The 21,305-nt window shown below is 41.4% G+C and overlaps 1 protein-coding gene across 3 annotated transcripts in view; it reads right to left on the reverse strand.

Moving 5' to 3' along the window:
- Positions 1-21,305, reverse strand: part of RNF150 (ring finger protein 150) — a 132,156-nt gene that overhangs the window by 21,479 nt on the left and 89,372 nt on the right. For 2 of the 3 annotated variants that reach the window (XM_069855276.1, XM_069855275.1), the window contains exons 5-6: positions 20,491-20,587; positions 12,949-13,159 (exon numbers count right to left, since the gene is read on the reverse strand). In XM_069855276.1, the coding sequence (XP_069711377.1) occupies positions 12,949-13,159; positions 20,491-20,587 (308 nt within the window). Of the gene's footprint in view, positions 1-9,533; positions 9,761-12,948; positions 13,160-20,490; positions 20,588-21,305 lie in introns of those variants that run through there. The other variant, XM_069855274.1, reaches the window with a different exon arrangement.

Raw genomic sequence — 21,305 nt, forward strand, 5'->3', positions numbered from 1 at the left:
ACAGATCCCTGCCTTCCTTCCCAATGCTGCTAACACTGGGCTCCACCTGAGATCCCCAGGATGTGTCCAGGATAAAGGGCCAAGTTATTAGCCCAGCACTTCCTGGGCTCTCGGATTTTGAGTATGTCACTAGGAACCCCTTCCTCTTCATGCATGTTGGTGATGGTGATGCTTGGGGGCGATTTAACGCTATTTGAAATGTCCGTAATAAAAATTTCACCCAGAGATGCCTTGTCATTGAACATGAAAAAAATGCACACAGCAATGAAGCCAAAAGAGAAAAATTCCACGGTGGTTGTGGAGGAACCCACTTAATGGATAGGTCATTTTTTACTGGTGTCACTAGCAAAATACAATTCTATAACAGTGTAACTTTTACCAAAAAGGGAAAACAAGTCTTCTTTTTTGTTCAGTAAAAGGAAACAACATGCCTGAGAACGGGCTTGTCTGTGTTGCAGCAACAGCTCCAAGGCCTGAAGCAGGACACAGCTGTGGGACCACCACGCCTGCCAAGCCTGGACAGATTAGTTTGGCATTTAGTGGTCATCCACCCACACAGTTTCAGCATCCTCTGTGCTACCCAAGGGCTGCCCACAAACAACAGACATGCAGAGACCACAACATGGTGTGTCACACTTCTCTTTTCCCTTCTGACACCTCACAGTGAAATCAGTGTCTTGCCTCCCACCAGCCACACGTGGACTTGCAGGACGTGACCATTTCTAGTCTCCTGTCACACACTCATGCTCCTACAGGACTGTCACATATGTGCCCCCAGAGAACTGGGAGATATTTCACCAAAAGTTACAAATCAATTCTCACCAAGTCCATAAAAACAGAATACATGATGGAAACAGCACAAAAACCCAGAGGAAATACATTCTTGAACCTTACAGAGCTGTCTAACCTGATTTGAATTGGACAGCTTAATTACATATTTTATCATAGGCCACGGCTTATCTACTTACTGTAGTTCAAAAGATAAAGATTGATTTAAGTGCGATTCAGCTGTAGAAAAATCTCTTGTAACAACAACACAAAAGCAGAATCACGGAGCCTCAACCATACAGTCTCAGTGACTCCATAAGAAATCCCACTTAAAAGCAAAGCATGTGCTTTTCCATCTCACAAACTCCACCAGGTACTGGAAAATGTATTTCTGGCTGGTGTGGCAGCAGCAGCAGTACAACATCCTGCAGACAGGATTGATGCATGTATTGGAACAAAGAACCTGAACAGACAACTAAAGCCATACACTACTGCTACACTAGTTCTGCAGACAGGTGAACAGACATTTTTCTCAATACACGGATGGGATGATTTGATTGGTTAGCCAGGCATTTTTCATGTCTATGCAAAACATTTAAAAATTATAGAATTATCAGTTAAAAAAAATAAAAACATCCAGTTTTCCATACAGAGTAACAATTTCAGCCATCTGTATGTGCATTAGCAATGAAGAAAAACAACGTGACAAGCTCAAGTGTCACCCCTTAATTTCATTAGAATTGCAGTAGTTTTTAAAAATAAGTTCTAGATGCTTTCAAAGTAACAAATTATATTAATTTGAATCTCCTTCTTACAGACTTCTTACAGTATTTGTACTTTCTCTTTTGAGGTCCCCAGGATAATTTAAAAATTCCACAAGGAGGCTTTCTCTAATATCCAGTACTGCAGAATCTTTACATGGGGAATTTTACCCGAATTGAAAACAGTGTACACTTCATTTCTAGTGCCCTGTGTTCAGATGCACTCTTGGTAGGTACTTTTGTCTGATCCATCCTCATACACACACAGAATGAACAGCCCTGACCTTCGCTGTGCACTGGCAAACACTTAAGATGAGTCACTGCCAACTACTGGAGCTACCATAAATGTTTCCTTTAAAATAAGTAACCTGAAATGCTTCACTGTTTTCAGATTTTTCATCTTCTCAGGAGTCCAAGTGACAACGTTGTCTTAAAACAACAGCAATAAAGGGTAGAGGGTGCAGAAACCGTGCAACCGTGCTTCAAAATAGCTTCAGTAGAACATTTCTTTAATGCATAGAGTATTCCTCTTCAGTTAAAGAGGAACCCTTAGGAGACTTGCATTGGAAGGAATGTCCTGGGTAGTTGAGTCTACTCTCCACTATTGTAGTGACTGCACAATATAATCCCTTTCACATTTGCTAGCAATTAACATCATTCTCTGCACAGGCTCCCCAGCTACCTAGTTCATCTCTTTGCCAGTGCAGAACTGCAGTCAGATGTCAGTTAAAAGATATAATACCTGGTTTTCAAAAGAACTCTTCATGCAATACCAACCCACGGAGATTTAAATTTTTTTTTACATCCTATGATGACAGATGAGTTCAGCTGCTAAAGCTTTGATACCTTGCAAGCTCATCAAACCTTGCAACATGTTTTACATTCCAGTGTAATTAAGCAGTTTTTGAACAGTAATTATTCCAGCTCTGAGCTTCCCTGCAGCCTCCTCGATAGTTCCACTATCAGTAATTTTCTACCTAGGGTTGTGGCTGGTTTTCTGACTGAGAAATGCATCTAACCGTGGCCACAAACAGAAATTTCCCTATTAAAATGTGAATTTTTGTACTAAAGACTTCCTAAAGTGAGAGCTTCTCACTATTTGGATAGTCTATGCACCAGGAAGGTCCTTGTGTACCTCTGGGCAGTTGTTAGCAGAACGTGTCTTGTGCCACACAGAGGGTCGGCATTTTACACAGGGTGCATAATGACTCAAATTGCTGCTGAAATTCATGGATTGGCAGCCGGGATATAGAATCACAGAATCATAGAATAACCAGGTTGGAAGAGACCCACCGGATCATCGAGTCCAACCATTCCTATCATACACTAATATGACATTGTCAGCACTGGTATGATCTATAAATCTTGTATAACTGTGACTGAGTACTACCAGGAAGAATAAAATAGATACATGCAGCCAGAAACAGCCCATAGCTTCCAGCAGGAACATCTTCCAGGACTTCCTGCAAACTTAAGCAAAAAACCTGTTTTATTTTGTCTATGCACAGTTGTTTTTACGACAAACATGGCTCTTACCTTTAGTTTAGGAATCAGGAAAAAACCCAAAGACTTTGTGAAAGCATTTTTTTTTTAATAAAAGTAAAACCTCTTAAATGTCCTTTGCATCCTTTTAAGTTGCTTTCACAATTTGCTTTAAGGATTTAGCAATACTTTTGATGTAAACAAAAGCATTCTACAGGAAAGAAAGATGAGTACATTTCAAACTCATGAAAGGCATGAGGATTAAAATATGACTAGCAGGTATACAGCACCGCTGTCTGTTTGGAACATAAATGTCCAAAATGTTATTGTTTCTTGCAGCAGGGCTAGTGCAACAGATGAAATTCGAACAAGCTAGGCTGTGTATATTAATGCACATTATGCACATTCACAGAGGAACATGAATACAGAACAACATTTAAGAAAAGCATTCATAAAGAAAAAGGTCAATAGTTTATCCTGTTATCTTCATTTAAGACATTTTAAATTGCTTGATACCAATCTCCTTTTAATTGGAAGATTTCTTTGACAATGCTGCAATAGCTCAACAGTTTTGGGTTTTTTTCCCATTAAAAATAAATCTTTCATCTGCCGGGTCAGCACTGCCACATTCAAATCTCATCTGAAAATACATTTATAAAAATGGCTTATCAAAGAAGGAAAGAAAAAAATCCCAGCCTTTACAAAACTGAAACCACAGAGCAGGTTGGGTCGTTTTTCCAAAATCCCTAAACTCTCCCACTCTGAGACTATTTTTGTCTCACAGACTGATAGCTTTTTATGCACAGAAATACAAATTGCTGGTGCCACTATCTTTTCAGAAAGCAATTAAAGAAGTAATAAAGTTTAGCAACATCTCAGTTGAATCCAATATCCCATGCACATGGCAGCAAAATCTGTAGCAAGATTTGTCATACATACCTGATTACCACATTTGTTGGCTGTCTCCCAAAGGAACATTAGCAGCTGAAAATATTGTGGTTTTTAACTACTTGCACAAGGAACTAGTAAAGTTTACACATCCTTTAAGTGATTTATTTTTTCTCCACTGAGATGCTATAGTTTAATAAAGCCATGTTAAATAAGTGCTTTCATATTCTGACTTTGGCAGTGCTATCTTTGTTCTATACATTTTCTATGCATTTTTCCTGTAGGAGTATTGTTTATCATTGTCTTAAAGCACTGTGCTACACAGACAGTAGCAAACGGGGCAGAAACTCACTACAGAGATCTCCAGGCAAGTTGTTTTGCCCATTAATATGCATATTAACGCAGGGTTTAATTATTGCCACAACAGAGCATATGTTCTTGCCCACTCTGTGAGTGCCTCAGATATGTTAACTTGAGTTATATTGAAAAGAACAGTTAAAAGTATTGGCACTTGCAAAAGACAGTCACATTAAGAGGTCAAGTTGGGTGGATATTCTATCATATATATCTCCTGGGTGCCCTGGAAGCCCAGATATTCATTAACTCTGGTGACTCTCGTGCTGCAGTGCACTGTGCTGAGTACAGTCTGAGTATATTCCTCAGGATACCAGCCTGGCATCCAGTTGGACTAGAATATAAACACATGGGTCCTATTTTCAGCACCCCAAAAATATTAGTGCTTACTCACCTCTCCCATCCCTTACAGGCTCCGAGGCAGGAGAAAATCCTCTTCAAACACTCATGCCAGTAGCTGGATACTTACTCTTGTATCTTGGTCTTGACCTGAGTGGTCTCTTCTGACCACTCATATTTTCTATAAACACTTATAGGCCACTTCTCCACCTGGCCTACCAGTTTCAAAGCATCAATTTCAGGCACTATTTTCACTCAAAGCAGTCCATATTCAGCACAATAAAGGGATAAGCCCACTTACTAAAGATTTAATGAGAACTCTCACTTCTAGATTAAGTGACCTGGTTACTGTGGCAACCCTAAAGGATCCCTGAAGCACCCTAATTTCTGCTGGAGTTGGAGGTAAGTAACAAAAGAAAGAGTTGTTTAAAAACCACACTGGGACACGACTGGTATTTTATCAGCAAATACAACTATGACATTTTTTGGTTCCGGCTGAAATCATAAGTACTAGGCACTGCATGTAGAATTCTGAGCTATTCCCCCTAGAAGGATATGGAGAAAATTTAAAGCAAAGCAGTTTTGGATGCTTCTTGCAGGGCAAACATCTCCTGAAAGACTATTCTATCCAACAAGAAACATCACACAGCCACAAACCTCTCTCACTTAATCTGCTTCTAAATGCAACTCTCTCGGGCTTTCTGAGAAATTAAAACTGCTGGTTATAACAAAGAAAGTACAGGTGTAAGCATGTATGTGATCTTTTAAATGCCTCTGAGAAACCAGATGGCTTCCACATGTAAACAATTCTCTTGTAAGTTTACAAAGCCCAAGATGAATAAGAAGAAAGATGTGTATACTAATGACTGGAAACAGCACATCAGTAGAGCTTTAACCTGGTACTCCTTTCATTTGAGTTACCTTCCAAGCAGTCACAACACTATGGGAGCTCTAAGGCAAATGTACACTTCATTATAAATCAATGCAACCAGCACAAAATACCTGCAAGCAGAATCAAGGATGAGTGCTGCAGAAATGGCACTACATTCTGTAAGTACCTCCTCTATCTCAGTCTCGTGTTTTTACTCTCCCATAGGCACAGCTGCTTTTTCACTGTCTTTCTTTTCCCATTAAATTTATTAAATTTGTTTGTTTGCTAAAAACTCCTCTTACCTGTGAATTTTTTAGAAGCGGGTCCATCTGTTACTATTGGTGTGTGTCAAGCAAAGCTTGACCCTGGCTGGGGTCTCTACGGTACAAGCAGGCACCACTTTTGCATTTCTTATCTGTCTGAAATAATGACAACAAGCAGCACAACTGTCCCTGGAACCCTGCCTTTCCTCTGCCTGCCTGACTAGAAGGCTATTGCTCAGTCTTACTTCTTAATTCTTACTTCCAGGTGCTGATCCAAGGTGGTTCCTTGTGCCTCCCATTTGTTTTTGCTCCTGAATTGGTCAGAAAAAGACTCAGAATCACAGTAGCAAGTTATTTCTTAAACAGTACTTCCTGATTATCTCAATGGAGACTTCTGCGTAAAAACTGACAAGAATAAAAACACCACAGCCATTAGAGATGCGAGAATGAGCCCTAAATAATCAAGCAGTTCGTACACAAGATGCTGAACTTCTCTCACAAGTCAAAGTTTTCATTCTCAAGAATAAATCAGAGATCAGCTAGTATGAAATCATCTAGTCTTTCTGCAGTTCAGATTTGTATTTTACTCTACATTGTTTGTCCACTATGCTTATAAAGCTTTCTTGTTCAATGTTTTATCTAGCTGTCTGCTTAATACAGTGAAGGATAAAGAAAGACATAAGCTATGCTATTCTGATCCCAGTCCTCAGATCCCCTTTTCTCCTGCACACATGCAATGCACATTCAGAGTGAATAATATATGTAAGGACACGCTTACGTGCCATACAGTTTTTACAATGGCACTTTTCTTTACTGAGTTTCATCATCACAGATAATAAATTCCTTCCGTCTCTCATATTCACTGACCATTAATGAAATGTCTGGATGCTCACATATGAACACTCAAATAAGATTTGAAACTTCATGCTTATTTTGCCTATTTGTTTATCCCAATTCCTGGGCAAAACAGGCAGCTGTGTAGGGTCTAGTTACGCTTGAGATAAGCACGCTGGCTTTTGGCAACTGTGTTGTGAAAGCTGGCTTATATGGCTCTCTTTTCTCTTACACTCTGTGTTTCTTTCTTGTGCTGTACTGGCACAACTACTTCTGGATCAGGGAACTGATCCAAATGAAAACAAAACCAGGAAGAAATTGGTTAACTTCTGGACTGGGCTCAGAAGGTACGTGCACAACAGAAGGGCTACATGGAGACAGGAACAAATAATCTGGGACAGAGAGAGACAAGCTGGTAACTGCCACAGCATTTATACATAGATACAGACTTATAAATGGAGCTTCCACTACTGAAGAACATTTGCTTCTAAATCTGTCCCTAGAGTCAATTATTAAGCGAGTTTCTTAAGATCTGCAGCCTTTTTGGCCCCCTAGGTTAGACCAGACAGTCTGAGTTTACCTGACTGAGGCACAGACACAGCTCAGTGTCTGCAGGGAAGAAAGCAGATTTGGGGGTTGGTGCTTTCATGCTTGCTCTGTACACAATGTCGATGCACACAGCAGATGTGAAACAGAGAGAAAAAAAAACATTAGACTTTAAATTTTCTCTTTGTTTCACAGCAGTTTGTACATACCTTTTGGCAACTTGTTGTACAGATGCACTTTGTATTTCACAACTTAACATATGGAAAGGAAGCGTGGTTTTCACTGTCCATTCACAGAGCCTGGTGGGAGTAATGCAGGTGTACATAATAATCCAGAGCACATTTTTAGTGCCAGCTAGGTTTTATTTGATGACTCCTTCAAACCACTGCTGACCTTTCAAACCACCAATGCTGTCTTGGCACTGGTGTGAGTCTCAAAACAAATCTAGGACCTCAGCTCACTGGAATTCTGAGTCCATGATAATTATTTAGTCTAACATCCGCACAGGCTTTTAATAGAGCCTCCAGGACTTATGTCATACTCCAGGCACATGGGACCCTATCTGTTCAATCTTTAACTAGGTCCCATCAGTATTCTGTCTCCAGAACAAAGTTAGGTGCTAGCACAAGTGTTAATAACTTTCCGTATTAACTACTGTCTGGGGAGTTTTTCCACCTTTTCCTCCCCCTTTACATTCTGACTAAAAAGACCCCTATTAATAGCAAGGAGGAACAGACAAGTGGTTGCAAGACAACAGTGGATCAGATTCTTATGCACTTTCATCCACTTCCAAAGGCTGACTATTCTTCACAAAGACATTTTAGACATATACAGATCAAAATAATTACTTGAGAAGTTTTATTAATAGATTTAATGAAGAGCTATGAAAAAGACTTGAAAGTGTCCTAACAGTCACGATGAGCTATACGTTGGCAGGGTTTTGTGCAAAGAACAAAATGAGAGGCAGAAAAAAGGAACTGTTGGTATTCTCTAGACTGCCCCCACTACTGTACAGCCTGCCAAACTCGGCAGACTTTGCAGGTGATATGACACCTTGAAGGAGAGTTTGTGTTTTTTCTTACTAAAACTCCTGCCCATGTTTGCAGTAGAATAGTTTATGGATCTTCCTCCAACTACAGAGATAGTGCTGGTGGGATTTCTCAGGCCTTATGCACTGGGATGAGACATCCTGCTGAAGAGGACATAAAAGATTATCTAAATTGAAAAACTTAAGGTATTTACCAACATAGAGCCAAGACTCAGGCAGTGCACATTATCTACTGCAGTAATTAGCAAGTGCCACGTGGACTGAGGGAGATAAATAGCCATGAATGCTATAAAATACAAAAAAATTAGTATCTACTTTTTCTGCTGCAAGTGTCACCATACAACCTTTAAAACATCTAGATACTACTTTCCCAGCAAACTATCTTTTTTACCAATTTCATTCAATCCGAGCTAAGCATGACACAAAGAACATTGCAATGTCCTCTTCAAATCCCAAAGCCACCTCCCACCTTTCCAAAGCTGGTGTAGCTTAGTTTCTTCAAGCTCAATCTTAGCCAAGTCCAGCCAGTCTACATAATCTGTAGAGCAGGGAATTCCACCTGCACTGGAATTTCCAAGGATGTTAGCAGTTTGCAGAACTTACTACTAAAAATTAGGCACCACAGATTGCTATGATGCATTATTGAGGAAAAAGATCCTTAACTTACCTTATTTCATAACCTCCGGAGAGCTGAAAAGTAATAGGGTCAAACGAGGAAACTCAGTTGAGATGAACTCTTATGTAGTTCACACAGGTTTTCAGCCCTCTCCCCTCCCTTTTCTTTTTCCAACTCTAGCCTTGCAAATTTTCCATTCATCCATTTTGAGCAGCTGATTACAAAAATATCATACTCCAAGATACTATGCCAGGATCCTGCACAGAATTTCACCACAGAGAGCAAACAGTCACTAATACCAAATATTGAACAGACTTTGGACTGTAGACATGCCCAATGGACTTTATGAAAGCTTGGATCTTGGTAGAAGCCAGCTGAGAGAAACTGCTGGTCCATTTTTAAGTGCTCAGTGCTACTACACAGGAGATGCTTAGTTCAGAAGGGGCTCTAGGGATGGGCCCCCAAATGAAGGCCCATCAGATGGTCGTGCTTCTCCAAGGGTCCCATGGAAGATATTATCTATTCAGAACCATGGTGAGAAAAAGGGAGGTAGAAAAGAGGAAATGCCTTCTGAGCATACACACAGAAATAAAAACACTGGCCAAGTTCCAGAAATGAAAATCTGGCCCCACTGAAGTAGGTGGGGGCTTTGCCACCAGATTTCAATGGAGATGGAATTTCAGCTGATGTGAACAGCACTCTGGAAACATCCTCCCTCCAGACACACTGTGGGAGCTCTTCTGGCTCTGAATACTTACTGGAAACACAGAAAGGGAAATTAAACCCAAAACAAGACAACAATACCAGGACAATTAATCAACAAACAAAAAAGGCTGCAACAATAATTAAGCAAAAAGTATTGCATAAGTGGGTGCAAAGAAGGCAAGTCCTTTACCTCCTGGACCACTGAACTTTGCCAGGAATAAGGAGGGATGTAAGGATTCATGGTACAGGGTACAGGGTGCCAGTCAAGACTGCACTGGAGGTGGTCTACAAAGACCCAATAACAAGAAGAAGAAAATCTTCTAGTGCAGATTCAGCATTGAAGCATGCTCCTGCCACTAATGCTATATAAGGAGGCCAGAACCTAGCAACTTCAGCAAAGATTCATAGGAGCAATCAGCATCATCACTTCCAAATTTCCAGGCAGGCTAATTCAAAGGCAGGCACGCTCAACAAGCTCTGCAGTTGTGTAACTATGAAGATTCTAGAAATGAGAAACACAATGCCTGAATACAATAAACAGACACAATACCTATAAAGCCCCATCTAGATGACAGCTATTACCCAGTTATTTAGCCTACAGTTGCCCTCTGATTTAGTTAATGTTTGGTTTCATACCACAACTATATGGTAGTCCTTGATCTTCCCCTTTCGCTGGTTTAAGAATTCAGACTGCCTAAGATACTAAGCTCTACTTTTCAGAGTGCCTGAACAGCCCAAATCCACATAAGGCAGCTGGAGGGACAAATTCCCATCACTGATGGAACTCAGCCCGTCTCCCAGCGAAACACCTCTTCTTTACTGCAGCTCTGCTGTGAAAGAGTCAAACTGCTCTGTTTCTCAGAACTACTACAAATTGCACCACTCTGGATGTGGTGATTATGGCATGTAAACTTGCACACCAACCACTCAGTAATATTCAAGCATTCCACTTTGAGATGAGAAATCCAGGTGAAGATTCATGCCTATATGTCAATGATGGGTGAGTGACGACAGCTAACCAAGCATCAAACCAGATTTCCCTAAGTGACTGCACGTGACAGGCACACTGTAGGCAGGCACGCACCGGAGTTTAGAAGCTCCCAAGGTCCTTTGAGCTTTTGTCAGGACTACTCTTTCCTCACTGCACAACCGAGAAGCTGTGTTTTTAGCAGTGTGTCTCCAGCCGCTCCTGTGATAGTGTGAGGCTCGTAGCATTCTCAGAGTTCAGGGCACCTGCCAGCTTCTCCTCCCTGCTCTCTTCTCTCCCTGTCTCAAATAATCACGGAAAATCCCTTTTCACAGTCCTTCCCCAGACCACATAGAACCTCTGTGGCCTGTTACCTCTTTACCCACGTGCCCAGGAAGATCACCAGACCTGGTGCGAGTTCCTTGTCCATGGGCTGTGCTGTCAGCCCTCAGGACTGCTCAATGTAATGAGAGAAAAGGAGGACACAAAGGTAATAAAAAGCATCTCTGCAGTACTCAGAGCAAGTTTTTCACCAAGTCATTTAGCTGCCAAGTTGGAAAATGAGGAACAAATGTGTTTGAACAGACTCTGATCCTTCTGCAGACTCTGGAAAAATACTAGAGGGGAAAAGAGTAACTGGAGAGTTCCTAAGCTCTTATGCTCTCTGGCTGCCTCAACACTATTATTACCCCTGATAACAAACCAGAAGAACTGAGAAGATCCTGGTATGAAAGGCATGGACCACCCCTAGTGCTGGGCTTTGCACCAGGCTGGCTGCTGGCTCTTCTCAGCATGTGCCATGCAGCTGTGGGTATAAAGGGTACACCATGACCCTCCTTCCCAACTTCAATAGCAGAGCTCCTAAACAACAGCCGGATAAAGATAATTATCTGCCAGAGGAGCTAACTCACTTCAGGAGTGTTCGAGGGTAGAGGTGAGGCCAGCGTCTAGCCCAGCCTTCAGTTACACTGGTACCATGAAGTAAAATCTTTCCCTTACGGTTTAAATCAGTCTCAAATGCATTTAAAACTGGAAGGAACAAAATAGCATCTCGTTTTGAACATCTTTTGCCAGGAGGCTTGAGGAAGTTGACAGCTGACAGGCTGGCCACGGATGACAGGTGGGCCTATAACCTTGCTGCTCACCTCTTGCTGGATCCAGCATCTAGACCATAAAAGGACCATACCTGACACCACTACCTAACCCACAAAAGCAGAAACTAAAATCCACTGCTGTGTGGGTCACTTGTGGCTAAGGTCACAAGTCCAGCGTTTCCAGAAGTTGTTTTTACTGCCATGACACTGTCTGCAGTATCAGGGAAAATGTGATTATCAAGTCTCTCCATGGAGTGAAGAGACTAATGTAAAACCATTTCAGCCTAGTCCCCTCATCCTACCTTTTAGGTATCATATTATTACTTGCCTTCTTTTTCAAGCCCAGGCCCAGAGTAGTACCTAGAAATGGTTGAAAAATGTATAATATTTTCCAGGATCTAAGCTGGCTCCATACACAAACCTGTATTTATCACATTCTTCTACCTCCCTTCAAGTACATCTAACTATTTTCTTCAATACTCTTGTCAATACTAATACTGGTATCAAACAGATATGTATTTTCTACTGATCTGTTATTTTATCTAAAAACGAGAATTTTAGACTAGTACAATCCTCACTCAAAACAGCTGACAACATTATTTTTAAACTGTCAGAATGAGATTTTCAACAAAGAACATTATTTTTAGGAGACATGCAGACATTTTGAGAGTTACTGGTTCAAATGGTGCCCCTGAAACAAGTGAAAACTAAACACATTGTAAACATCCAAAATTCTCCTTTTTTGTACAAATTGGCAGAGTTATTTCACTACACTCAGGTTTTCAAGTACAGGAACTCTGACCATCAAACCTTCTGAAATGAGAAATTCAAGTATGAATAAACAGATGAGCTGCATCTGATGTAAGAAGATAAAGGCAAGGCACAACCAGAATTTTTTCTTGACCAAAGGCAGTGAAAGTGATTGTTGTGTTCACTGTTTATTTTATGATACACAGGCAAGAATAGCTTCCACAAGGTAACATGTAGCTTGGTGAGGAAAGGCAGGCTAAAATGACATGCTCCAACCTGCTTCACAAAGAAGTCGGGTGATACATGTTGGGATATCATGGTGAATAGGATCACTCATTATAAAAAATACCTGAATACGACCATAACTTTATGTTGGTTTGAGTTTACTGAAACAGCTTGTTCTGCTTGTGCAGGGCACTCCTAACTAGAGCTTGATGTCCAACATGCTGATTTGCCCACAGACTGGAAGTGTTTGCAGTACAGCAGAATGACATGATATTTAAATTTACTTACCCCGTAGATTTCTGCTAGGGTTAAAGTCAGGCCATTGCCCCAGTGAAAAAGCCCTCAAAGGTCATTTTTCCCCGCACTAGAGATCAGTTTGTGGTTTGGGTTTCTAAACATTCATTTCAGTGCAAATTCTGCCAGAAAGAGGAACTTACTGCTTGTTGTGAAGTTACCCTCCCCAACCTGGGGAAAGGAGTCTACGTCTTGGATGACTTGTAGCACTCCCACAGTCCGCACCGGTGGATCCAGGGCTACAGAGCTCTCGTTCACTGTTATATCGCTGGCTCCTGTTATCTGGTTGGTTGGTGGTCCTCCTATGGATGCTTCCAAGTCTGGAGGTATATCATCCATGCAATCCGCATTTGGCTAATGGGAAGAAAAGGAAGAAAAATGAGCTTTTCCCTAATAAAAAGATTTAATTTACCTATTCCCACTTCTTTAGAGTTTTTTCACTTTCTTTCAGTATTGAAAATGGCAACACATTATGAATAAACATACACAGCTTGTTTGTCTTCAAGTACTTAAAACTTCTTAATGCAATCTGTTGCAAGAGAGACCCAAAGTGTGCATTGGAAATATTCAGTATTAAACTGAGCCACTTATAATCTCTAAATATTCTTATTTATACTTCTTATAGGGTTTGGGAGAGCACACATTAAAAGAGCAACTCACAGATATGATCTGCTCAAAATAGGCAGATTGCTGAGTCAGATTACAAATGTAAATGGAGACAGTCGCTCAAGGGGAATGATTATCTTTTCCCTAAATACACATTTTACAGAGCAAATATCAGAGCTTTCAGGAATAGGAATTCAAGGGAACTGCCAGTGGGCGCATTTATGTGTGGAGTGCAAAAATAGAAGTTAAAGCTGTTTATAAGTGAAGTATTTTAACATCAAAAGGTATTTTCCTTTGCTAATGCTATATTAACTACAAAATTAAAATATGAGAGAAGAAACGAACAATCAATAATGAGTATTTGAATAATATTATTCAATCCATAGTCCTTCTGACAGACCAAGGATCGAACCCAGTTCTGAGGAATTTAGACACTTCTCTCTTGCAGTTACATAGTGAATGCACCAACATCTCCAGAATGAGCCAAGGTCTTCAAGTCTAGTGCCTGCCTTTACATAGGGAAGCAATAAGAAGCATCTGTGGTGCCCACCTTTTACACAGTATCCTTAGCACTGAGTGCCTATTCACAAAGAGCACCTAGACTTCAAGTCTTGCTGGGCAGCAAAGAGGGTTGTGTGCCCAGAGACACTGTATCCAAGACTATTTTCTACCCTTGATTTCCCTAGCTTTTTATAAGCCTCATGCTGCCATTCATACAGCAGTGATTTCTATGGAGCTTCCCATAAACACTGGTGACAAACATACAAGAAAAAAAAGCTCTTCCTCTAAGAAGAACGGATTCTTGCATCATTTTCCAGGTCTAGCTCTCCCCAAGAAACTAGTTATGTTTGCATAGCTATTTCAAGAACTGGGTTCTGAAGATTTAACATATTGTAACAAAATCAAGGATAATTCAGAAATGAGGATGCAAAGTTTCCAAAATGACAGAGGAACATACCAAGGCAGAGCTGTGATTATGCAGATATCCTGTTAAGTTAGGAAACGAAAAGTTACATTGTTCCCATTTATCTTTATTGACCAGGAGTCAAACAGCTAATCTGCATCAGTCACTTAGGCTTCCTCTAACTTCAGTGGTTTGAGATAATTTCACTGTGTGATTCAGTAAGTGGTATGAATTGATCCCTCCACCTTCCCACTGCTCTAAGGAGAGACATCACTTAAGCTGCTAGGCTTCGTCTGGATGGCTAACATCAGAGGAGACACACTCTGCTCTGTGGATCTGATCTTTGCTATGCTTAGTTATCTCACTTGCTAAGGCATTTTTGAAGATCTTGCTGCCCGTCTATCTCCAACAGCAGGCACCTAAAAACTAAGCAAAATATGATACAGCAAAGACTTAAACAGAGGCTTAGCTTTAAACACAAGAGTAATCCCTTTGAATTCAGGCATAGAAGGCTACCATATGCTTACATTTTTTTTGCAGAACCAGGAATTTAGCATGTTTTCTCTTTTCCCAGGCATTCCCTGTCTGATTGCTACTGCCTCATAAATATTTTTTTCAGAAATGTTCCTAATGAAAATGGCAGGCATTTTAAACAATCCTCAGGTGACTTGTACTCACAAACAGAAGTTTGGGATAAAAATTAGAACTGCCGTTGTCTGGCTCCAATCTAATCCACTAGCAGCGAGAGCTCCTCAGAATTGGAATAAAGGCACATTCAGTGACACCAGTTTTAACGAAACCTGGCTGAACCTGTACATTTCTAAGTGAAATACCAATCATTCATCTGTAGGACTAGGATCCAAAATTATTCCTTAGATCTATCACTCTTTCCCTCACCTTTAAATGTTATAACAAATGCTTTCAGAATTTCATTTTTAACTTAAATTTGGCTTTGATAGTAGTGTATCTTAAGGAAAAAAAGGCTGTATTTTCTTTTCTACTCTATGAAAAACTATTTCAATTTTTTTTCAGGGGATCAGTTGCCTGCCCTCTGATTCCAGTTATTCCTAAAGTGAGGTTTTATCACTAACTTTTAAGCCTTTAAAAAGGGGGGATTATAACTGAAAGCAAAACCAAACATTAAAGATGCAAAAATAGCATTGCTCGATATAATTAATCCCTTTACTCCTGGATCATTTTAGTTGGAAAAAATACCCCAAACTAAGCAGCATACTATAAAACTAACGATATGAAATACTGATTGAAAAAAATACATTATGGCTTTTACTGTTAGAGTGACCCAGATACATCTGCAAAGTTTAATTATATTGGTTTCACTCATTCCCTGCATGTAAGTCCTTTGGGGGCACAATTCCACTAACGTCAAGGGAAGGCTTTGTATTGACTTCTGAGGGCTTGGCTAAGGCTCTTAGTGAATAGCTTCAAGTCATCCAATCTGCTGCCAAAAATGCAGCTGTCTGCATATCCAGCAGATATTTGCAGAAAAGGGGGAGAAGCAGAGGGAAACTATTGTATGTGATATGATCATCCCAAAAGCAACGCAGGTCTTTGAAGGCAAAAGACATTTTCACTGATAATTCACTTCAAATATTACAGCCAAAAGAGGTACAGTCTGAGCTGAATTCACCAGCAAAGAGATAGTGGAAGAGGTTAGGCCAACTGTTCGCTGATAGTTAAGAATCCTCTGGATCTGCAGAGAGCCACGGCAAGAAGTAGAGATGCTTAGGTGCTCAGCTACCGTGAAAATGAGTGCAGTCATTCTGGTGCCTGGTAGCAGCCCGGGGAATCTGGTTTTAGGGCAGATAATATTTGAAGTCTCTGTTACAAAGTAATTGGAGAGTTTAGTTGTGAACTGAATTGAAACATTTAGATATTTGGGTTTTAACCAATAATTTCCTGGAAAAATCTCGTGTCTTCCTACTAAATGAAGCACAATATATCCAGAGTGACACAAGCCAGCTCTTTAGTAACAACCACATGACAAACATGCAGCTGGCAGGAGAAAAAACATATTAGCCCTGCCTATGGTAAGATTTTCTCATTCCTCCCATTGTAAAAGCCTGCAAAAGGACTTTGGCAAATTTGCACTCAAGTCTCCCATCAGAGACCAATGCCTGCCTAAGGCTGCTTTTCTTTGTGCAGAAATTCCAGCTAAAATGGCTCAGCAAGACCAAGAATGTGGTTAGGGAACAGCATTTTGCTTTATCCATTCTACAGAACTGTTCGCCACCTCTCACTAAGAAACCCTAGAGCTTTACAGCTTCTTCCAGGGAATGTCTTTTCCCACAACAGCCTACTGACATCTGGCAAAGTCATGAGCCTCTGAAAGTATCGGTTCATGTGTGCTGATAGAGACTGGTGGGTTATTCAGGACCAGCAACTGCATTCTCCAAAGAAAAGAGGGCTTTGAATGGTGCCTGCAAACTCATGCCGGCTGCCCTCATCTGGTGCTGGGCAGCAAGAAGGGTGAGGACACACAGTTTCTGTGTGGTTGGAGAACAGGTCCTGTCAGTTGAGCAGGGAACACCAGAAGTGACACCAGGGCAGGAGCACAAAAGGATAAAAGTTGGGCAGGAGGGGTTATGCAGAGAAGAAGCAGGAAAGGACACAAACTAGGAGAGGGAGAAGCAGAAGTTGAGGCATAGTTTAAAACGAGAGGGCAGAGAAAATAGGGAGAGGAACAACAGATAGCACTATAGGAATTTTTAACCCCAAGCTACCAGATGCCCTAGGAGTCCTGCTTCCTTTGCTGGCAGCCAGAGGAAACCCTTGACACGAAGTCTACCACCTGCTCCCAGTTCCCCTGGAAAACAGCTCCTACTGTAAATCACAGTAGGGGTAAGGGCTTAGCATGCATCTCCGCTTCCTTCACGACCCTAACCGATGATCCATGCGGGTGGGAGCCAGTATGCTTCCTTTGAATGATGGAGCAGGTCATTTTCAGTTTGTTGTCTTAGAACAATCAAGGGAAAATTTTACAGAAATTCATAAAATAAAATCTTCTAAACAAACTTTGCTAATGGAAGAATAACATCCAAGTGCTTGGTTTTTAGTGTTAACACAGACCAGAACTAAGGTTAATTCTGAAATCTCAAATTTGACCCAGTTGTTTATACTTGTTATGGTGGTATTTTTAATTACATGCCCAGTACAATTATTTCCACGAAGTTCCATTTGGAAAGGTCTCAGTGAGGGGAGCAGGATGGATCCCCCTTCTGACACATGGTACACAGAGAATGAGACAGGGAACTGTGAGAAGAGAAACAATGGCTGAGGAAATTTTAATTATTCCCAGTAATTAGGTTCTATAACTGCCACTACAGAGCTGTTCATATGTTGTAAAAATCAGTCCTGTAACCCAAAACCTTTAGACATGGCCTCCGGGCATGTTTTCCCTTCCCTGTGATGTACCCAGCCTCAGACAGCCTGCAGACACACTAAGCCTTCAGCAGCTGTCAGTGAAGTCAGTGAGAAATACATTCTGGTTGTATACAATAATGGTACTAAACTTTCCGGAAAGACCTTAACATCTCCCTTGCTAAAAACCTAGCTAAGTTCATAAATCGAGCTTTAAACTAGATGTGAAGGGGGAGGGGGTTGAGACCAGGCTAGACAGGAACGAGCCTGGACGTGGGGCAATGGTGATTCGGAGAGGGTGTGCTGGTGAGGACCACCAATACATCACCATACAAAAAGTGGGGGAGAACACACCTCGGGGTGCTAAGGGAGATACAGGCACTCTGGAGCTAGGTACTCCAGTTACCAGGCAATTGGGAATGAACTCTGTTCCCTCTAAGAGGGCTGAAGGCTCGGCAGCTCAGCTGAAGTGCATTTACACCAATGCACGCAGCATGGGGAATAAGAAGGAAGAGCTGGAAGCTGTTGTAGGGCAAGGAGCCTATGATGTCGTTGCCATCACAGAAACGTGGTGGGACGACTCATATAACTGGAGTACAGCTACGGTGGGGTACAAACTCTTCAGGCGGGATAGGAAGGGTAGGAGAGGAGGCGGGGTAGCCCTCTTTGTAAGGGAGGACTTGGACTCCGTTGAGATGGATTGTGGTGATGAGGAGATTGAGTGCCTGTGGGTTAAAATCAGAGGAGCCCACCAGAAGGTAGATTTTGTGATGGGAGTCTGTTACAGACCACCCAGCCAAGGAGAAGCAGCTGATGAGCTCTTCTATAAACAGCTGGGGTTAATCTCTAGATGAATGCCTCTCGTTCTTGTGGGAGACTTCAATCTTCCTGATATCTGCTGGAAGTACAATACAGCAGAAAGGAAGCAGTCTAGGAGGTTCCTGGAGTGCGTGGAAGACAACTTCCTTGCACAGCTGGTGAATGAACCAACAAGGGAGACCTCACTGCTCTCTATAACTTACCTGAAAGGAGGTTGTAGAGAGGAGGGTGCTGGCCTCTTCTCCCAAGTGACAGGGGACAGGACAAGAGGGAATGGCCTCAAGCTCTGCCAGGGGAGGTTTAGGCTGGACATTAGGAAAAAATTTTTCACAGAAAGGGACAACAGGCACTGGAACGGGCTGCCCAGGGAGGTGGTTGATTCACCTTCCCTGGAGGTGTTTAAGGCACGGGTGGATGAGGTGCTAAGGGGCATGGTTTAGTGTTTGATAGGAATGGTTGGACTCGATGATCCAGTGGGTCTCTTCCAACCTGGTTATTCTATGATTCTATCTCACTGCAGGTCTCCAAAAATTGGAGGTCTGATTTATCTGTATCCCCTGATTATGAAGCTGGATGAAGAGCATAGCAATGAAATGCTTGCGCAAAACCATGAATGGACCAGTGTGACAGCAGAGGTTGCGTGGTCCTACCTGACACAGAGGAAAGCCGTGGAACAATACCCTGGGTATAGAGAGGGGGTGTCAAAATTCTGGGTAACTGCTCACTGGCAGGCCTGTGAACTCAGACAGGGAACCTGGGGAAAAATTTCTACACCTAAGCCTAGGTGCAGAGATGCTGAATGACACAGAGCCAGCCTTCATTCTCATCTTTCCTGACATCTCAAATATTGATTTAACAGCTATATCGCCTTTTCATATTCTAAAGATAACATATATGTTTAGCAGAAAAAGTAGCTCAGCTGTAAGGACATGTTACCCTGACAACAATGCTCTACTTCATTTTCCCATTGCATGTTTTTAGCTTAGATTATACTATGTTGATTAACATATCTGCCTACTTCAGTAAAAACATACTTCTTCACTTGCTCTTCTGCAGTAAACTGCGTGGCTTCTTAGTCTCCATGAAAATGAACTCTAGGGGAATGGCTGCATCAGCTTCCCTAATACATTCACAGGAGCTATTTTATTTTATATATCTGGCATGCCACCATCTGTAATTGGGGAGGGTATTTACAGGACCTTTTAACGCACCAGTCTGTGCTGTTTCAGTATTGAACTTCACTATCACGTGGCAAGCCTTACACAGTGTGAGAAGGTGACTCACTCCTTCCTGCTGAAGCCCCTGATTGCTGGATAATTGAGGTTAGGAAACCTTATGGCAGACAGGACACGCACAATATGTATGTAAACATGCAACCTAAAAAGACCAATTGCTTTGGGAGCTTCTAACCACATCTGACCGTTCCAAATAACAAAGAGCTTAACAACCTCTTGGATGTCCTGTGGTCTGCTGCATGCTTAGTTACTGGGAGAAATGCAGCCTAATTGGAATTAGGAGCACAGAACTTGTTACAGACAAGAGAAATCTGACAGAAAAAGATATGTCTCCCTGGAAAAAGCATTTAATTGTACTCAACTAGTATAGCAAAGAAAATCTTATTTGCAGACCTTCTGCTTAGAGATCTGAACTGAGAGCGTGGATTAAAAAAATAAATCCACTCGTGATTTAAAACACAAATAACAGCTACCTGAAATAAACTATAAATCCAGTGGAACACCAGTAAATGATCCTCTGCTCCACAAAGCAGGCGACCACAGACACACAAATCCCAACACTCAACCAATCCCCATACACACACTCTTCCTTGCTAATAAAAGTGGGGTGTAAGAGAGAGGTAGAGTCAGACATTTCAGCCTGTATTCCCCTTAATAAATCAGTAACAGGCAAAGGCTAGGGATATACGCAAGCAGCTGGTGTTTCCCTCCTGCCCCGACCAGCCGCTCTGCGACGTGCTTACCGGGATCCCAAGAGCTTTTAGAATATTCATTTTACACATCGGGCAGGTACGATGGTCTAGCAGCCAGGGGTCTACACAGGACTTGTGGAAAAGATGCCTGCAATGAAAACCAGGATATTTTAATTCAAATCCACCACAATGCAATTTACAACTTACTACCAGATGCTTCTTCTGAATTCAAGAAAGGGAGAGTATTTCAAATGGTGTGGTTTGTGACCTCTGGAAGGACTGCAAAGCTATAGCCTACGTACACAAGACTAAAATTATATCTGCAGCATCTAAAGCATATGTGCACAATGTTGCTTAACTGAGTTTGGAAACAAAGACACGAACATAATTAGAAAATTGGGAAAAAGATACAAAATGCATCAGCAAAATCCATATTCTTTAAATGTTAAAAGCTGTCAGGAAACAAAACCTGCTTGTTGGTAAAGGTAAAAATCACATTAGTATTTCTTGATGGTTCTACAGACAAACCTGATTACACCTAGTTTAAATATTAAGCTGTTAGGGTATGGAGTTTTTTAGGATGCAGGCATAAGGAAATAAACTGAATAAAAGAGAAGGCTACTTCTCATTTAAATGAAAAAAAAAAAAAAAAAGGATGATGCTTTTCACAGCATCTCCCTGACTTTCCTGCTCTTTAGAAGTGGTCCATTAGAGTGAGCTCCTAAACAATTCCAGACCTGAAGGGGTTGTGACTAATCCTGTGCACAGTCTGAAGTGACCACTAGGCAACTACCTGAGCCCTGTGGCTGCTGGGGGCCACTTTTCTTAGACAATATCCAGGTGGAGGAATAGAAAGCTTCTTGTCT

The sequence above is a fragment of the Phaenicophaeus curvirostris genome, chromosome 4 (genome assembly GCF_032191515.1).
Source record: "Phaenicophaeus curvirostris isolate KB17595 chromosome 4, BPBGC_Pcur_1.0, whole genome shotgun sequence".
In the NCBI taxonomy this organism is placed as follows: domain Eukaryota; kingdom Metazoa; phylum Chordata; class Aves; order Cuculiformes; family Cuculidae; genus Phaenicophaeus; species Phaenicophaeus curvirostris.